Here is a 19,464-nt window from a genome sequence, read left to right on the forward strand (position 1 = left end):
GGAAAGTAGAAAACTAAAGATTTTTGGAATGAAGACACGGTGCCTTACTCTGCAGTCACACGGGCACTGCCAAAGATGCTTTGTCATTCCACTCAAAAAATAGTCACTTGACAAATTTAACGTTGCTTAGAATGGCAATTTGCTAGTGACCAAAATCTTTGGTCAGTTGATTGACAAACTTTTGTAGTCAACTTACCAGCAAGACACTATGGACATACATATTAGTTAATCAGACAGTAGACAAGTTCAGCTAGGCTAATCCGCTCTGTTGACGTGCACTGAAGCTAAAAGTAACTCTAACATTGGTTTGAACAATTGTCACTTTAATTTGAGGGATTGCTTCCCTAAGTACATCGTCTGTTTTGAGTTCCGGTGATGTTTATATATCTCCGCCGGGATCTCCATAGGGCATCCAGAAGTGGACGGGGACATTACAATTTAAATGAGGTTTATTCTCCAATGCGTAACTTGACTAATCTCCTCTTATTTGCAGTCGACATCGAGCAACCTCAATGTGACGACATCTATTTCGAATCCAGGGGAAATTTCTCGATCATATGGGGTCAGTGCACCAAGACGATCAGCGTGAGGCTAAGAGAACTCGTAGTTCTCAAACTGCCACCCGTCTACGTGGATTGTGACGCAGGTAACCGCACTGATTCTCGTGAAAAGCCTTGGCGCGTAGATCGTCATGACACAGGTTTTGCAAGTTTGAAAAAGAGCTACGAAGTAGATGTAATATTATTTTGTCAACGATTTTATTTGGGTATAATTTACCCGATATGTTAAAAGGAAGGTGTCGCAATACGAAATGGTCGTCAAACATTTTTAACGTCGTACGTTCTTATATTTTTGTTAGCAATATGCCCTGATCTTTGGGAACTGTGACCATAGTTATTGGCGGTTTTCGTCGTGCAATGGAAACTAAGGTCGAGGCTTTGAACTCGTTGATACAGAGGGCTGTCGTGATGTCTACGAGTAAGCCACTCTGCTTTTTATTCTGTATTTACAAGGCGAGTTCCTGCGTCTAAGAGACACCAAGGTCATCCGCCAGTTCTGTGGCAATGTCACTGATCTTCCGATTCAAGTCCAGGCCTACGAGGTCGACATAGAGATGCTATTGAGACGACGCCCTGAACCTGCTGTTGTTGAATGGAGTGCGAGCACAAAAGGTCAACACGAAGATATTGGTTAGTATAGTTTTATTTGGATAGGTGTATGCTGAAATTATACAGGCATTAACTCATTCTTTTCACTATCATTATGAAAACAAGTGCCTATCATCGTTGGCTTGAGGCCCTACGACAAAAGCATACCTGGGTAGCAGTATTCACCCAAAATGCAAACATGTATGACCTGATAAAGCAACTTTTACGGAGTCCAACAACATTCTGTCCCAATACAGTATAGAAATATGTGAGAGAAAAAACCCTTGAAAATAGTGGTTAAAGCCACTTTTACGGAGTCCAACAACATTCTGTCCCAATACAGTATGGAAATATGTGAGAGAAAAAACCCTTGAAAATAGTGGTTAAAGCCACTTTTACGGAGTCCAACAACATTCTGTCCCAATACAGTATAGAAATATGTGAGAGAAAAAACCCTTGAAAATAGTGGTTAAGTTAAGTGAAATAAGAATGTTCAGGTTGCAGGAGTAAATCCATGGATGCTCTCCAGGGTCACGTGACCAGCCCAAGATATCCGAACCGATACCAGTCGAACACTAACTGTACGACGTTTATTACCGTCCATCCCGGTAAGAAGGTGTCCTTGACCTTCTGGCACTTCGATGTAGAGTTGCACAGCAGGTGTAAATGTGACTACCTAATAGTAAGTGAAATTCGCATTTGAACTTTAATCTAATTTGGTTAAAATGTGTTCGTTGTATCATATTCAGCAGTTCCTCGTTAAAGCATAAATAGTTTCATGAACTGTGTGATTGAAGCAACCCCTATTGGTGACTTTCTGTAACTCCTGCTTAATATGACCAATACAATCTCTCTTTCAGTCTGATCCAATCAATGGTAACTAATGTAAACATTTGCAAAAGGCCGTATGTCAGAAATAACCGATTTTCAAGGCTACCTCTTCCCAATTCTCCCTCTAACATCCGACGCATTTTAGGCCTACCCCATTTGGATGCAAGTCAGTTTTACTACCGGGTTTTCATTTATACCTTAACTACTCTCATTTAATGCATTACTTTCAGATTACGGACCTCTGGAGCCAGCGGACCACTGATAAGCTGTGCGGGAAAAAGGAGAAATTCACCTGGGTTTCCGACAGCTCTCACATTCGCCTTCAGTTTGTTAGTGATGACAGTGACAACTGGTTGGGTTATTCGGCCTCTTACGCTGCTGTAGATTGAAATATTCTTCAATAAATTCATCTAGCTATTGTGCATGCAGTATTATCATTCTTCAAGTGTGTAGCATATTTCATTGTTTCCGTTTTTGAGTCTTTTCCTCACCTTTTTGGAATGCTGAAATATTGAATGACATGGCTTTTCTCTTTCTACGTAACCTACTGAAAATAAATAGTCTCTCCCTAGTTGCCTGTTGTATGGAAACACGGAAATATGAGGAACCACAGATTGTTACCCCATCCTGACAATATCAGGCCATTTCACTCGATAGATACTTACTCCCTCATGCGTTGTAGGCCCTGTTTGCAAGAGGATGATGTTACCCCGGCTTGACAGTCCAATTCCATTTTCCCAAAAAAACATGCCAAATACTTTGTTTTTCACTCAGAATAAATGACAATTTAGCATACTATAATCATAAAGTACCTCCCATTGGAGTCTGGTACATCAGAGCTTAGTCCATTTGTAAGTAGCGACCTCTATAATTTAGATATAACTCTCTTTCCAACCGTTTTTGTCCTACACTGAAATGGTTCGTGTGGAAAATCATGGTCCCATGCTCCTTTCAATATCATTCTGAAATGGATAAAAACAAAGTGAATGAGAATCTTATAGTGTGGCTAGACAGTGTATGGAGACTGACCCCCCCCCCCCCCCCAAAAAAAAATCCCCTAGTAGGATCAAGCTGAATGATTCCTTACCTTGCCGCTATAAGGCCCACCGTGTCCGAAATCTTTGCACCCTGCCCACACCCACCTAAAGCCACTCCCACATTCGACTGGACCATGTCGATGTAGGGATAGCTTGTTGTTGTTTTTGTGGTCACGCAGCTGTCTACCGCATAGCTTAAAGCTGATACACCTAAAATGGAGTAGAAGAATGAAGTGTGTAGTCATGATAGTGGCTCTCCTGACTTCTTAGCTGTTATATACTTTGAAACGAAGTGAAATGTTAAACTCTCGATATGTTTCCATTGTCTCCATGTTTCCATTCGCCATCTTCCTAAAACAGACTTAGTGATGTATTTGGGCCGCCTTCCCGGGCATTAGTGTGGGCCAATTAAAAAACCTCTCTCATACTTCCTCGATGAAAGAGGTATGATAGAAGGCTTCTGCTTGGCACTACTGACAAAAATGTCAAATAATCCACTTTAGGAAGCTGTTGAAGAATTCAAAGTTCTATACGGTTACCCATTACAATAGTGAACTGATAGGTTTTGCACTAGCTGTAATGGTGTGTGAGTGTAGGGTGTTTTCTCACCTGGCAGTATGTCATGGAAACCTTTGATTAAATGCCCGGCCATCTCGGGGCTCCCCCTACACTTGAACCAATCCCGTATCTCCTGCGGGCTTGATGCTTCGGAAGGTGCCTCCTCACCGTGACCGATCTTGAAGTAGAGTTTGCCTGAAAGATAAACTGTTCCAATTAGCTTTATCAAAAGATCATACTAATTCCATTTTGGAGGGTTTTACAAATCACCCGAAATGCCCACACACGTAAATCCCATTATTCGACATCTTGATCAATGGGATGGGCAATTGCTTTAGATTCCGAGGTATTAAAGGCTATGGTTTCTTTAAAACCACACCCTAATCTGTCGCTTCTCAATGAGTAAGCACTTTTCTTGGGGGGGGGGGGGGACTTTCCCCGCTACACCGAAAGCTATAAGCCAATATCGATTTTGTGTTCGCCTATATCGCAAAGGTATGAAATATCTGATAGAAAGTTATCGTCTCAGAAATGGTTTCTTACCGTCTGGGTATCGTATAGGGCGCATAATGTAGAAGTAGGAATCAGTGCCTTGGTAGTTACGGTATATTCCAATATTTGGCATCGTCGTGAATGACTTGGTGTAATCATCTTCCGAGATCTCTATCTAAAAGAAAGATGCTGGCATGATAAAATATACCGTTTTCTCACACGTTACGTACCTGTGTGATATGGTCAGACTGAGGCACCATTCCACCTACCATCTCCGCTCTGTTATTGCTCCAACTTTGGTGGTCACTCGCACTAAGTGCAAAACCTTTGGTGACCGTTCTTTTTACAAGTCATCACCGGTTCTATGGAACCAGCTACCTTCCAACATCAGGCTTGCTGGTTCCATAGACATTTTCAAAACTCTCCTGAAACAACACCTTTTCAGGGAGTGTTTTGCTTTGTAAAGCGCCTGAGAATTTAAGTTTTTCTTTTAATTCAGGCGCTATAGAAATTCTTATATTCATTCATTCATTCATAAGTTGTGCCTCTTTGTTATGCTGGAGTGGAACACATCTGAAACAGGCAATGTTTTCTATGCTAACAAGGGCTTCAGACCCTCCTCGCCCCCTTTTACTGCAAGCATTGTCCGAGTTCATGGTTTCACTGTTTTCCGGCCGCTGAAGAAGAATGAAGTGAAACAATTGCGCCCAATGTCACGTTTCACGACCACATTGATGTTTAATGATAGGCCTCAGATGTCTGAGTTTCAATGAAAACCCAATCGGTTTATGAAGGACAGTCGGACAGCTTCCAGGATGGCCAAACATGCCAAAGCTCTCAAATTGCAACCACATCGTGTCATCAACATTGGACATTTTCCACATGTGTTGTCTATGACCTTCAAATGCCTATTTTGTAAACAAAAAACTTACCAGTACATAGCTTTGTTTTGAATTAAATACTTTTGGCAATAAATTCACTGGCAGCAGACTCCTACACTCAGTGAACGCACCAGTGGCCAGCAATACCCGTCTACCAAAATACAAACGACCTTGAGCTGTGATGACCTGTTGAAGGTCACCCCTAATAGATGGCTTAACCGAATTCACGATATCATCAACGATGACGCAGCCATTTTGTTTTGCTACTATTTGCTGAGCTTGTATGAATTTTCTCGGGTTTATATACCCACAGTCTTTTGTGACTGCCAAAGTAATGTCTCCAGGCTTAAAGTCTATTTGGGGAAATCTTCTTCGTGCTTCCGACATGTTTAGCTCTTCCATTGTTACGTTGAGTTCTTTCGCCACGCTCCTCCGGTCTGCGAGCTCACTGTCCCCTTCTGGTTGAACCCGTATGTATTCAGCTTCAGTGAAGAACTGGACGCCTTAAAATAATTCAAAGATATATCGTCAGGCCCAAGGATAAGTTCTCTTTTCGCTTCTACACTGGGACCCAGGATTTCGCCTATAACTATCAAAAGAGAGTGGGAATTTCCCACCTGTTATTCACATACAAAACAAAGAAATAACTTACATGTATACAGTAGGCCTTAAGAAATGCCGGGAAGAATTGACTTATGAAAGTACAGCGTGTATGATATGTCTGAATGGGCAATGTCTGTTGAAGTCGATATTTTCCACAATTCTATGAAGTTTTAAAATCAGATCTTGGCGAAATAGTCTTTGCCTCGCGGATTATGATACTGCATACCTGCTTGCCTCTCTAAAGCCAGGTACTGCTGGGCCGTGCTGATCAGTTTCGTCGACAGAGGTGTCCGTTCCATAAGCCGCGTAATCCTTCCCTCGTCATAGTGGGCGGAGAATATATCAGATGCATCCCTGTCCTGGAGATAGGGACACAATATAATGTAGGTTCACACCTCATTGGATTTGTGTTATACCCCCCCCCCCTCATCTTGGACATTTCTCAGTTTCTCTCGGTCAATTTCAACGATTTTTGCCTTAAGGGGCAGTGGACACTGAATCCATGATTAGAAATGAAAAATCATAGCCATTAACACCTTCGGCGCCGAACCACGTAGATCTACGTGGCCCAAATCCTCCCTCTTTGAGCTGGTTATCGGAGTCTCATTGACTTCATGAAAGAGCTACGCCATCGCCATCTTCAGGGCAAGGGAGGAACTGAAAAGACCGTGAAAATACCGTTTGGTCGTTTCAGTTTCTACTTTGCCCTGAAGATGGCGATGGCGTAGTTAACTTTAAATGACTTCATGAAAGAACTACGCCATCGCCATCTTCAGGGCAAGGTAGGAACTGAAAATACCATTGGTCGTTTCAGTTCCTGTCTTGCCCTGAAGATGGCGATGGCGAAGTTCTTTCATGAAGTCCATGAGACTCCGATAACCTGCTCAAAGGGGAGGGGGATTTAGATCTACGTGGTTCGGCGCTGAAGGTGTTAAACAGCATAGTTTAGATGTGTAAGTAATCTTTTTGTGGGATGTATGTGAACAATCAATTTCTTAACAGAAATCATGGCAGCATTCGTCTTTTCACGGCAATTAGGCCCTTCGGTCGGGTTAGAGGGGTGAATTGGTCATTGGGACCGCCCAATTCAGTGGTCGTGGTCTTAGGACCGGGGTGGTCGTGTTACCGGGGTCCTTGTAATGGTAATTAGAGAGGAAACCATTCGGGACCGGCGATTCTTGGTCGTCATAGCTGGGTGGTCGGCGACCGGGGTTCCACTGTAAATGTTTTATTAGCCGGGGACATTAGGCGGCGTCGTGGAAGCTGCATCTCCCCTTGCCGGGCAAAATAAGAAGACAGATGGTGTACATTGCTTTCCCGAGATGCTTACCTTGGGTTCACTTGGGCCAATCAACAGAATTCTCTTCTTCCCCGCGAGTCTCGAAACATGGCGAGCTGCTGAGGAGCCGAACAGGCCCGCACCAATAATGATGACGTCATAGATCGGCTGCTGCATCATTGGTCCTTGAATAAAAGTGACGCCAATGCTGCAGGTCATTAGTCGGTAGCAGAGCTCGGTTGAAACTCGCACAGCAGATAACCGAAGAGACCTTTGACGAGATCATCCAACATTCTCTGACATGTGAGGTAAGAATGTACGTCAACAGAGCAAAAATGCAAGGAGAATATCAGGTGTGTATCTGATCGCCTTTAACAGCTTTATTTCACTTCATGTTGCTTCAAGTGACTCTTAGTTTACTTCTCTTCTGCCACAGTCAGCTCTGAATACACGATTTGGTAGATCGGAGCTGGATAGTTGGACGTAGTATACGCACTTTGTTCAGATTTGGGATTTTATACCAGCATACACTGTGATAACTGATTGCTCATACCGAAGAACAGTAGAATGCACTGAACGTGTACAGAAGCCGAACTTCGCGCCATTTTAGCATCGGATATCCCACAATTCCACACTATTGATCGATACCAGTATCATTCGTTTTTACGTGCATGATCCTTGCAGTATCACATACATGTATGCATGTCACCTTCATAAAACTCGTACATCACACTGTATATTTTGCTCTTGTATCTGTAGACCAAATGGTAATTTTGCCAGGAATATCAATTCAAGCTTACATCGGCCTACACGACATACGTCAGGCATTCAAGCGAATGACAGCTTGTCGTGATAAGATAATATAAACGGTATGGACTTTCTGAATACTCACATTGAAGCATATCCTTACATGGATTTTTCAGACCAGAGCTTCTCGTCGTACATGCGGCGCATGCCTAAACAGAGCGCGACCTCACCATTGAAATTATCGGGAGCATTCGGGATATTTCGTCAAGCTGTTTTCTACAGGCACAGCACGAGCCGTTTTATTTTTATTTATTTATTTTTCGTACTTATGTACAGAATTACAGAGTAAGTTTGTGCGAAGTGCCAAGTGCAGTGCAATTTTCAGACTTCTAATAAGCTAACATTGTTATTAACTAGTTAATGCACAAGAAGTTAATAATGTCATTACATTCCTCCTTATTTAAGATATTAGACTCGTTGTCTCTCATATATAATAGTTCACGAATTTGAAGACCTACTGGGACAACATTATTATTATAGGTAACATTAATCTTAGTCAGTGAGTCATCCTTATTCCATTTGCTAAAACGATTAATTTCATATTTACTGCACAGAAGGTTAAATGATTTTCCTAAAGCAGAACGACTACCTTTCACGATACGTATACGGTGTAGCTACGGACGAATCGTGCAGATATGAGATAGAGTTTGTGAACAAATGCAGCATGTTCCAATAGCATTCCGCGAAGTTACTATTTATAGCTCACAAGGTCATTTGCATAAGATATTGATGACGTTTTAGTCACGTGACAGTCGGACCTCGACACTTATTTCTACGCATTTGAGCTTATTTCAAAGTCAATTATCTTTGCCCCTGCATTGTTTTTAGCATGAATGATACCATAGAGTCAGAGAGCGAAATATTCAGAACAATTATGTAGTATTTCCAACACTCGTACATGTGCCAGATTGAATCTGACTGCCCTAGTTAGAAAGCCTGAATCCATTACGAAACCGCATGTTTGTCCGACATTGCCTGTAATTCAGCGATGGGGAAATAGAGGGCAGCAGCTGCAGTGACATCATCATCGCGGAATGCTATTCCGGGTACATGTAAAAGAGATACCACAGAGTCCACAGTCCATATCAATTACACTACAGTATGACATACATGTACTTTAATTGTCTTTATCAATTTAGGCTACAAAGACTTTGACTCTCTGCAGAATGTGATTGTTACATGTTGGGCAAATGTGCACAAGCTTAGCGCAATCCTCACAGAGGACCATGTGGCCACAATTTAACAGGACAACATTCACTTCCTTCTTCCAGCACCTTTTGCAAAATATTTTTTGCTTCAAGCTTCTATTTTCCTCCATAGCACTTCTGACTGCAGGGTCGAGACCTTCCCCAGCACTTTGGCTCGCAAATTCAACAGAGGATGCAGCCGAGGACCCTAACATACTTGACCTTTCGAAAGGGCTGAGGGGAAATGATTGTAAATGGACACGTGGTCTTTCTGTATGCAACTGAATACCAAGCATCTCGGCAGCACTCATAACGGCTCTGATCAAATCGCCGAAATGCCTGAAGTCATCAGCTTCTGTTTGGAGGCGCTCGCCAATCACTTGACCCACAAGTTCCCTGGGGTAACCTAAATTCGTCAGCATTTTTGCATTGTCCATGTCGAGCCTTGATCGGATTTCCCTCGGTTCCACTCTTCTAATAATTCGTTTTGGTACCAGATGTTGATGAGATTCAGAAGCTCCCGAAGCCTGTGGCGGAGGCCCGGGAGTCCCACGCGCCCCATTCGCCAGTTGGTTTCCCGGAAGTTTGGTTTTTATACCGGTTGTAGGGAGCTCATAGAATTCCAAGCAAGATATTACAAAAGCAATGCCTTTATAAGCGATTAGAAAGGCACAGTCTTGTGACAATCTGGCATGTTCTACCCAAGGTTCATCGTGAATTTTCAAATCTTCCAACTGTATGCCACAATAAAAACATTCAGTTTTGTCCATCTCTCCTAGATAAAACATCCCAGCATCTACCAGTTCCATCACATTAATCATAAATTTCGTCCAGGTTCGGAAAGATTTTAATCTAGTCTTTCGATTTGCGAACTCGGGACGTTTTGCAGCAGCCACATTGAATCCACTTTCACTCCCAACACATATGTCATCGTCTATTTTTTCGAAATATCCGTCGTCTGCACCAGGTGCATGTGCCCATTCGTGGTGACGGATGCTCTGCAGTGAACTGAAATAGGGATAGTAGCGACAAATAGAAAACCATGTAGCAGTAATGAAGACATGTGCAACTACAAAGTCAGCATCAGTTGAAAGAAAGATTTTGGTAAATCTAATAGGGTATTGCCTCTGATTCAGTAGAACCCATGGTTTTTATGCAAGAAGTAGTACCTCAGTAACCACGGTGTCCGATCAAAGACAAGATATTTTATTCATGCGCGATATCCTGTCACAGCAAAAGCAGGCGCATGTCGCTCTGAGCTTGGCAGGTTGAGACGGACTGTTTGTTCATTTCTCTATTGTCTGCCTATTGTGAAATATCAGCACATCAATTTCTTCCATTATCTCCTGGTGTCATTTAAGGCCTGTTTAATAGTAAAATATTAGCAACATTTTTACAACATTTCCAGTTGCAACAAATGTTGCAAAAATGTTGCGTAGTGTGCAGAGCAAAACGCGTCTCACAACATGTTGTTAAATTGTTGTAAAATTGTCGCAAATTAAATGCAATGCAATTCTTTGTTGCATGTTGTAAAAATGTTGCAAACTCTTCAGCCAATCAGAAATAGGATTTGCGTCATGTGATCTACCTGAGGTCATGTGACTTGAACAAGTGGCTGATATAGCAAATCTCAAGTGAGTGTCTTGCTTCGTAATGGGTGATGAAACCTTTTCAAGAAGTTTCATCCATTCGCAGGAAGTTTTTGTATGATGGCTTGTCAGTCAGCCGCAATTTCTTTAACAGGCAGTGATATGCCCCATGATCCACCCTCAATTTGATCCAGGGCCTGGTCCATATTCTCTTTGGTTTATTTCGCCGCCTCTTCTGCCTCTCAACAATGACAGCTAAAATTGCTGCAGAAGCACTCAAAACACATCTTCTCTCCTTGGCCCCCAATCATCCATTTTCCCTCCAAAATACCTATTTCCCTTTGTTCCCACTAAAAAGTTTGCAACAATTTACCAACATGTTGTAAAAATGTTGCTAATTTGTTGCTATTTTCTTGCTAGTGTACACAGGGCCTTGTGGCTGTCATTTAATCCTGATGACAAGTTTTTGTTGCAGAAAATTCACAATAATCATGCAGCAGATGGTAAATATCTGTCATTGATTAGTGTTGTATAAAATATTTTAGTGCAATTCATTGTTTATTTGCCGCATTGGGGATATTAACACAGTAATTATAACCAGAAGCAAACGTAAAATTTGATGTGTTCATCATCACATGCTAATGAGAAAATGACATGTGATAGCGAGTGACGTCTAAGGACACACCAATCTGACACTGTACCTACTGTAATTGTGAAGTTGTCCCATCCGCCATCTTTATATTTTCCGGGGAAAACCCACCGTATTCCCCATAAAATAGACTCTTTCGCCAGTCTTCTCCATTCACTCATTACAGAGACTGGTACTTGACGGCAATTCACTCGTCATGAAACTCGATTTGGGGGCGTAAGCTTCCGGTGACCGGACACGTGTTTTTCTGTTGGATGCGTAACCTCGATCCAGGTGAATAATCTGCAATACCAGAGTGCTCGGTATGACAGTGCTCCACTGTATGCACTGTATGCACTGAAAATGTATGGCTCGCCTCTGGTATATCAACGAGGCTTCCTCGACCCTCCGCTACGATGATGTTTGCAAACCAAATAACTAACATTCCAGGCGGTATTTATGCAAGATAGGGCTTGTTAAGCATTTTATCATAATCGTCCGAGTCCCTTGTTTACAAACTGAACTATACACTGATTTCAAACTGCAATGAAGATCTCGTCAAAACTGAATGTAACTGTTGGCCTATCTAAAATTTGCAAGACATTCCAAAGACTTTTTCGGAACAACTCTTGCCTATTTTGCCTAAAAATTTTGAGAAAACTCCCTTGTCTTGGATTTCTAGCCAGATAAAGCCCCTGGCCCTGGTCGCAGAGACAGATCCGGAGAGGACAGATAAGTAAGGGCTTATTTTAATGAGATGAAAAATCATAGACCTTCGGCGCCGAACCACGTAGATCAACGTGGCCCAAATCCCCCCTCTTTGAGTTGGTTATCGGAGTCTCATGGACTTCATGAAAGAACTACGCCATCGCCATCTTCAGGGCAAGGGAGAAACTGAAAATACCGTTTGGTCTTTTCAGTTCCTACCTTGCCCTGAAGATGGCGATGGCGTAGTTCAGCACTTTAAATGACTTGCTGAAAGAAAGGTATAGGTATAACATAGGTATGATGCACCAAAATGTACAACACGGAGACCTACTTTCCAAGCCACCTGAGCTTTATTTCATCGGTAAAGAACATAGAAACAACAGCAAACGTTCAACAACCTGATATCGTACTGTTATTACAGCTGCAGCTCAGAAAAGGTCGAGTAAAGAAAAAAAGCAACGCCTCCAGGAATACCGTGCAGGAAATGCACAACGTTCTATTACATTGATTAACCCCCCAAAACCCGGAGACGAGGTGAACTTGTGTGTAAGTACACTGTACACGCGTAAGATTTTTTATGTGTGTAACATGTTTTTCTTCATTACCTCAACACATTTTCCTTACATCGTAGACGATGCGCCAGACCAGCAGTGTGCAGACCTGAATCATCGGGATTCAGGATAAAACTGCTTTCTTTATCCCAAGTTAAACGGCCGACATTTTGTAATGATATATGTGAACATCAATAAAAATGATGACGAAATAAAATCAGAAATGTACAACCATGAGTTGGTAACAAGTCACTACGCTTGCTTCCAAATCGCGCACTATTTGCCGTTTGAGAAAAACTGTTGAGTGGTTTAACAATGATTTAAGTGAATATTTTACGATGACAACCGAACTTTACATCATAAAAACCGGTCGAAGAACGATATATGCTAATTAGTACACTATTTACATCTCTGAAAGAAAGGTGTGGTTCCATGGGCGCTGACATTGACAGAGGTCAAGGTAACTGGAAAGTCTGTGACCCCAAGTGTTCTGTCTTTGCCACTAGGAGTCACTACCAGTCTAAATGAGGTGGGGACGTTCTCTCCGATGTATATATACCGGGATATATACATAGTTTCCCGATTATTTTGAAGGCCCCGGCCAAGAACCATCGGACGATAGTATTTACACGAGTGTACAAATGTATAATCCCTAAATGAGCTTTGTTAAAGCGAGGCTATGACCAGTATGAGCCACGTGGACCAGACAGGTTTCACGAAGTTGCCGATAAGCGTCACTCCTCACATTCCTTCGGCACTACACACAATGAAGATTTTAGCAATGTGAACCAACGTCAATGCTTAGATTCTCCTTTTGAAATCAGACTGTGGTTGCAGCAGGTTGCCGTCCGTACAGGTATATACCTAGCTCCCGAATGGTCGTTCGCGGGGCCCGAGGTTTGCTTAGTAGCGAGACAGTGTAAACATGAGAGTGTCTCATTTTCCCAGTGTTCCCTTCATCGTCAGGCCGGGGGTGCTAAAAACGAATCGTCACTCATTAGGTTTCTCTCTGTGTTTCGATTGTAAGTTCTCTGCATCGGGCCACACTGATGCCGAACAACCAAAAATGTTACACCGGGATCCAGATCGATTGTTTATGTTTTGGCGTGAGGATCACGTGAGCTGCATCCCATTGTACATTGTCATAGCTTGGAGAATGGATGCATCGGCCTTTGAACCTTCTCGGAACTCTTCGAATGACAGCATGTCGTCATTGTTCTGAAAGTAGAATGCGAGAGCTAAACCAGACATAACATTGAAATGAATTTCGCACGACTATTTTCTGCTATCTTCTGAGGCTGTGTGATGTGTCCAAGTTGACAAAGCAGATGGCAAGCCTAGTAAACCACGCACTGCTAGTTCTCGTGATATTTGTGTGGTCACTCCGTTCAGCAGACGGAGCTATTCCCATATATTGAGATGCGAACGTGCGATGACCGGAACGTGACAGGTATATGACTTAACCACAACCGTACTTGATCGAAATCTCTCTATTTTTGCTGAACCCACCTTATCCATGATATCAAATATTCTGTCGACTCGTTTCTCTGGCGTGTTCTCGTCCTCTGGTAACTTGGTGTGCTTACCCTGCAATGAAAATTTAAAATTGAAAGCCTGCGATTTATTCCCTGCAAATGAGCTTCATTCATTTGCGAAAAATCTTTACCTTCGATGCATCGATATTTTCAGTCAATTCTCTATATCACTTATTCTCTTGCATGATGACAAGATTACAGTTGGAATGTGCACTTGTTATCCATCAGATCAGGACAAAATATTCCCCAATTGACACTTAGAAGTTGGAATTTTGGTAACAAAAATGCTAGTGACTTATTCCTGTATCATACTGACCTCCTCACATCCCTGTAAAAATAAACATAAAGATATTCACGTCAGCAGTTTACCATTTTGAAGTATAGATATCGATGCAAGTTATGCGAATAAGGCCACTACAAGACGAATCACTGGGATGAGCGTATTTTTCGCTAGCCAACATTCTTCTAAGTTTTCATTTTCAATTCAATATCATGGAATCTCTTTTAAAGACAACATTTTTCAATCTCAGGCTAAAATCGATAGGTCCCAATGTACAATTAATGAAAACCACTGATTCCGTAAGATGAACGTGAGCTACCATCAACGGCAGGCTTGATATAATCGATCGCGATGGCGTTGTGTACTTCATTCAAAGAGCTGCAAGAAAGATGTTAATACCTACCACCATTTCATAAATGGCATTGACTATCTGCAACATTTCCTGTCTGGTGATGTACCCATCATTGTCCATGTCATACAATCGGAACGCCCCTTGAAATAAAGAGCAAAATACTTTGAGTTGGAAACGACAAACTGAGTGGTGTTGATTTGATTAGACGTCAGAGATTACGAGAATCTGCTAGATGTGAATGTGGGGCTTGAGACCAAACTCTCTGTTTCAGAACTTACCCTTGATAAAGAAAAGAGAGGAATGCTGACCAAAGGACACCAGAGTTACTCAAGGACAGAAGAAGAAGGAGATTTGAAGGCCTACCACCCGATCAGGAACAGCGTCTGTTTAGATATCAATTGCAGCCTGCTATCTGACGACCGATGTACCGAAAGTTAACTTCATCTCCACCAAGTGAAATTCAACACAAGAGTACTGTTGTAACGTTGGCTGATTGGCCGAATGACATCAAAATAGCCACGTTTCAGTAAAATGTCAAGGTTACGAGAAGTGACCCGGATAGATTCCACTGACGTTTTTAACATTGTTCTGCTATGGCTAAGACAGAACCTAAGTCACGTAACATCAGGTATGAATGGTCTTGATAACATGGTAGTTACTAAGAATGAGATTGTAGACACTTACATTCTAATTTCTCATCAACATCACCCCTTGTCGTCACAGAGAGAGCCATGATGAACTCGCTAAATTCTATTGTACCATTCTGAAAGAAATCGAAGTGAACAAATAAGACAGATGCGAAAAACTTGCTAACTTTTTTTTGGCCCAGGCCTGTATCGCTGCACTAATGTGTCTACGGATTTAGAAAGATCAATCTATCATCAAAAGGCATTGACGTCATTCCGCCTACAAGCTCCCTAAATGATATGTCTGTTAATCATCAAATATTCGATAAAGAACTCTTTTTATATAATATGTATCAACTGATGATAACTAGGCTCACCTTGCCGACGGATATTTTATACTGATGATCTCAAAGCGTTGATAAACAAGTTCCTAACAATAACATAATAACATAAGATCGTGTATTAAAGGGATCGTTTCCCGCCGTGTAAGATTTCCCTTTAAACGGCTGCAGGCTGTGCTAATGCTCTTTTCTACTTGCTGTTCTTTGAAATCATGCCTGCACTCTTAAATGGAGGTACTTAAGCTTCTGAAAGACCTTTTAGACTTTTTTCAGCCAACGCAAATGAGCATCCGGAAACGGTTTCTTCAGGGAAATTTCCACAAAACCTGGATTAGTCTTGCGAGGAGAACGCCACAAAGATTACTTTAAATGAAGTGAAGTTGGCAGAGGCCTGGGAAGATGGAATAAAAGGCACATTTGTACACATCTTTTCGGATTCAATGGTGTTATCGAGCTAAATGCGTATGAAAGTCTGGGGGAAGAGAATAGTGCGATCAGAATGCCTGGACCGAAAATCGTTTTGCTGGTCTATTTTAAGCTTTCAAATTTTTTTCTTGGACGAAGCATACACGTGTTGTATAAGCATACCAATCCCACGCCATTCCCTCCAACAGTAATTAATTGGTTTGGAGAGAACCAGAATTCTTCTCAGCTGAGTTACAATGTCAGGATGTTGCACTACTTGAAGTGCGCACATCTCCAGCCAAACATTGTTGATGATAACGCCTTGTAAACACAACGTGATCCTTTCTGTATCGCGAATGTAACACGATAAGTGCATCATGTTCTCTCATATTTCACACAGGGGTATTGGCAGCAGTAGGCTTATCCAGCACCAGTAAAGAAGCCAAGTAGGTAAGCTGCTACCTAGATGGTACCTTGGTCATATTTCGGATATCTCGCTATTTTCTACAAACGCTGTACAGTAGGCAATGCATAGACTGTAAACCCTTTTTTATCACCGGTGACCTTTAATGATCTTCTAAAATGCACCAGGCAAGCACCAATAAAACCCCTCCCCTGTCTCCTGTGGCGAAGGGGTAAAGTGCTGTTATTATTCAAGGTAACACAAACTTAAGTTTAACTGTCTGACTGACATTTAAGTTTGTTTGATTCTGCTCCACTTCCATCACCTCAGCAACTCAGCCTTAAGGTGAGTCTTCCCGCCAACTGAAGCAATCAAAAGGTCTAGGAACTCTCCAATAGTTGCCAGCGCATCTATCTGCAACAGGTGTTCACGGGCAGACGATACCCAAGGCAGAAGTGAATGTTCACCTACAGAAGGAATGAGCAGACGTTGTAAGGTTTATCTTCTATGCAAAATCCAGCCTTTGGTAGGTTAACCCTTGAGGGAATGTCTAAAAAGGCATGATTCACCCTAAAACTGGAATCGCACAAATGTTCTACATGTACTATCAAAAACTGTAGACCTTTCCATTGAATGGTCATTGCAATAGGTTTACAAGTGTACCTTCAGAGAGAATTGATGAAGACTTTTTAAATGAATGGTTATGTCGATAGGTTTACAAATTGTGTTGTGGAATGCATCACAACTTAGATCATAGGGTTAATGATGCAATGAACTGTTGAAACAAGCCAGCAGGTAACTACTTGGATATCGCTATGCTGACGCAAGTCAAGAGCCAGAGAGATATTGCAAGAGGAGTTAACCTCTATTGATAAACCTTGCTCTAAAATCTTGAAGAGGTCTTCTGGTAGGTTTGATTATTATCACAAGGTTTATACTCGCTCAACAGCTATCATTTTCCTCTCTGAATATCAGCATGATTCTTCATCAGCCAATATCAAAGAGCAAAAGATCGCTTGAATCGGACAGGAGCTCAAATTAAGAAGAGTGGGTACTTGGTTGTGACACAAAGGACAGCTGCGATCAAAACGGTACCGGTAACGTATTTTCCATTTGTCTAGTCTATACTGATGCATACCTTATTTTCGTCAAATATCTGGAATACCATGGAGGCAAATGTTGAAGGATTCCCGAATGGGAAATAGTTCTTGTATATTTTCTTGAAGCCCTGCAACAAGAATGTTAAAAAGCTCTTCTTCGTAAAACCAACAAAGGGAAATCACATGATCTAATGTTACAGGAAGGTTTAAAATCAATTCCCCTTTGCAATGGGACACATGGCCTCTTCATCATTCTACGAGCAAGTTACCGTGTTTACAAATTGCATTTAAGTGATATCGTGTCTAACTTTTAACAACTTGTTCTACTGCAGAGTTCAAGCATAGTGTTTTCTTCATCAGGGAGTTTCGGGCATTCTATTCCAGCGAAGGTTCATCGTAAAAACCCGTTGCTCGAGAAGAAGTAGCTTACCTCTTCGGTGAGGGTTCCTTCAGGACAGTCCTTCATGAATCCTTTATGCCTGCAAAACAAAGCCTGGTATGCTTACACCCCTTCCATCCGAAAGGCACACTTCTTTCAAAATTAACATTCCGTTCACCAAGTTGTGTAGCTAAGGGTCATTCTGAGCTTCATTCAAACATCTTCAGGCCAATTTACCGCATATCATGTACAAACGAGGTGACTGTTCTGATCGTAGCAAGTTTCTCCACCAATGTCATAAAGCAAATCAGATAAAATTAAGGCGTATAGCTCACCATTGGACTAGCTCCTCTTCTGTAACTGAAAAAAAGTAGAATCAAACTGACCCATCCGATGATAAACAACTTTTCATTTCTGTATTTCGGGCACTCTCTTCACAAAGGATGTACTCTGACCACCTGTTGCTCAGCAAAGCCAGTACTCATCTCCAGATTGACATGACTGCTGTTTCCTTCACCATGTGGCAAAAGAACAGATGAGTTGGTAGCTGCGAGTTTTTTCTTCAAATATAACCATCTTTTTACCTTGGATAGTTCAGCTGTCTGTATCTCTCAACCTAAACACATAACATTTACATGTGCATTTGAAAGGATGGCATTTCATTCTGGTTCGTTACTGTGGGTTTTATGTGACAAGGATTGGCTAAGTTTAAAACTATACTAAACTAGTACTAGCATACGTATTGATAGATTTTTCAATGTTGTCATCTGCAGTTTGGATTTGATGAGTGAACTAAAAATCCTGAATGTCGGCCAAATCGAATAAGGCAACACAGTATTGCTAAAAAATAACTACTTTCAGCGGTTTCACTCGCTTCCGATCCGAAGGAAATCTTTTGAATTAAGCTTGTTGTCAATGAGTATAAAAAAGGGTTTGGGGAGTACATTCTCAGTTGATTGAGGCATTTATCTACATCCTATACCATGCAGAGAATTGTGGTCAGGAGTCTGAGCAATATACTGTCAATGTTTTGAGGTCTAGGCAGTTTGACACAACTTCTTTCTAAGATAGACCCCATACCATCCTGGTGTCCTTTGTAAAAGATATTTCCACTATAAAGTCGTACTTGTTTATATGCCATTGAACAATATTTGGACGGTGTGACACTTTTCATGATGTCATGTAATAATGTTACATCAGTAGCGGTCCATACTCACAGTGGGTCTTGTATGAAAGTTCCTCCAGCTGGTCCGGTTGTAGTTTACTATTTTTCTTCCCCATGATTTCAGTGGTTCAGTATTGTGATTCTATAATCCAAGCAACATATCACTTTTGATCATAGAGAGACACAGAAAATTATGTAGTCCAAAATAAGCGGCAGGCTGGTCCGGGAGTCTAGTCCAAAGAAACGTGAAAAGTCCAATATAGTCCAAATTGCAAATAGTCCACCGCGGAGCTTATCGACGCACGTGTACTGCTGTGATTGGAAGCGAAAAAGAGGATGCTTGGTGCATGCAGTACACTTGATGCCCAATAGGTGGCATACATCATGAAGGATCAGGTGGTTGAAACCCTTGCATTCCAGATTAACTGTTATCCTAAAGAAACAAGAGCCTCTTTGATACTTCCCTGGATAGTTGAGGAGGCTAGAAGGTGTACATGCCAATGCGGGAAGTAAGGTAAGAACAATTCCATCTGCCGGAGGTCTATCTCACTACAGTCTCACTAGAGGTCTTATCATTGT

General features: G+C 41.7%; 4 protein-coding genes across 9 annotated transcripts in view; 1 reads left to right on the plus strand and 3 right to left on the minus strand.

Annotated features, from left to right (window-relative positions):
• Nucleotides 1-2,341, plus strand: part of LOC135501891 (putative methyltransferase C9orf114) — a 79,809-nt gene extending 77,468 nt beyond the window's left edge. The window contains exons 12-15 of one of the 2 annotated variants that reach the window (XR_010449663.1): nucleotides 494-646; nucleotides 1,014-1,190; nucleotides 1,646-1,830; nucleotides 2,210-2,341. The gene's annotated coding sequence lies outside the window, so the exon portion shown is untranslated. The remainder of the gene's footprint in view (nucleotides 1-493; nucleotides 647-1,013; nucleotides 1,191-1,645; nucleotides 1,831-2,209) is intronic. The other variant, XR_010449664.1, reaches the window with a different exon arrangement.
• An 87-nt stretch (nucleotides 2,342-2,428) lies between these two features.
• LOC135501890 (putative sarcosine oxidase) lies at nucleotides 2,429-7,848 on the minus strand. Of its 3 annotated transcripts, none has more exons than XM_064794297.1 (8): nucleotides 7,722-7,848; nucleotides 6,881-7,014; nucleotides 5,777-5,909; nucleotides 4,999-5,450; nucleotides 4,118-4,241; nucleotides 3,626-3,769; nucleotides 3,067-3,226; nucleotides 2,429-2,941 (listed from the first exon to the last, which is right to left on the minus strand). In XM_064794297.1, the coding sequence occupies exons 2-8, from the start codon at nucleotides 7,007-7,009 to the stop codon at nucleotides 2,845-2,847; spliced, it is 1,239 nt and encodes a 412-aa protein (XP_064650367.1). In that variant the 5' UTR covers nucleotides 7,010-7,014; nucleotides 7,722-7,848; the 3' UTR covers nucleotides 2,429-2,844. The 3 variants fall into 3 exon arrangements, with proteins under 3 accessions (XP_064650367.1, XP_064650365.1, XP_064650366.1); XM_064794295.1 differs by having other exon boundaries at nucleotides 6,881-7,125; XM_064794296.1 differs by lacking the exon at nucleotides 7,722-7,848 and having other exon boundaries at nucleotides 6,881-7,685.
• A 73-nt stretch (nucleotides 7,849-7,921) lies between these two features.
• On the minus strand, nucleotides 7,922-11,131 carry LOC135501371 (baculoviral IAP repeat-containing protein 2-like). The gene is made up of 2 exons (XM_064793447.1): nucleotides 11,118-11,131; nucleotides 7,922-9,831 (listed from the first exon to the last, which is right to left on the minus strand). The coding sequence occupies exon 2, from the start codon at nucleotides 9,642-9,644 to the stop codon at nucleotides 8,772-8,774; it is 873 nt and encodes a 290-aa protein (XP_064649517.1). The 5' UTR covers nucleotides 9,645-9,831; nucleotides 11,118-11,131; the 3' UTR covers nucleotides 7,922-8,771.
• A 948-nt stretch (nucleotides 11,132-12,079) lies between these two features.
• On the minus strand, nucleotides 12,080-19,400 carry LOC135501892 (neuronal calcium sensor 1-like). Of its 3 annotated transcripts, none has more exons than XM_064794302.1 (9): nucleotides 18,938-19,396; nucleotides 18,056-18,074; nucleotides 17,772-17,820; nucleotides 17,380-17,469; nucleotides 15,151-15,229; nucleotides 14,518-14,606; nucleotides 14,151-14,162; nucleotides 13,809-13,886; nucleotides 12,080-13,517 (listed from the first exon to the last, which is right to left on the minus strand). In XM_064794302.1, the coding sequence occupies exons 3-9, from the start codon at nucleotides 17,805-17,807 to the stop codon at nucleotides 13,413-13,415; spliced, it is 489 nt and encodes a 162-aa protein (XP_064650372.1). In that variant the 5' UTR covers nucleotides 17,808-17,820; nucleotides 18,056-18,074; nucleotides 18,938-19,396; the 3' UTR covers nucleotides 12,080-13,412. The 3 variants fall into 3 exon arrangements, with proteins under 3 accessions (XP_064650372.1, XP_064650370.1, XP_064650371.1); XM_064794300.1 differs by having other exon boundaries at nucleotides 18,056-18,080; XM_064794301.1 differs by lacking the exon at nucleotides 14,151-14,162 and having other exon boundaries at nucleotides 18,056-18,080; nucleotides 18,938-19,400.
• Nucleotides 19,401-19,464: the final 64 nt, after the last annotated feature.

This window comes from Lineus longissimus, chromosome 17 (assembly GCF_910592395.1).
Source record: "Lineus longissimus chromosome 17, tnLinLong1.2, whole genome shotgun sequence".
Taxonomy (NCBI): Eukaryota; Metazoa; Nemertea; class Pilidiophora; order Heteronemertea; family Lineidae; genus Lineus; species Lineus longissimus.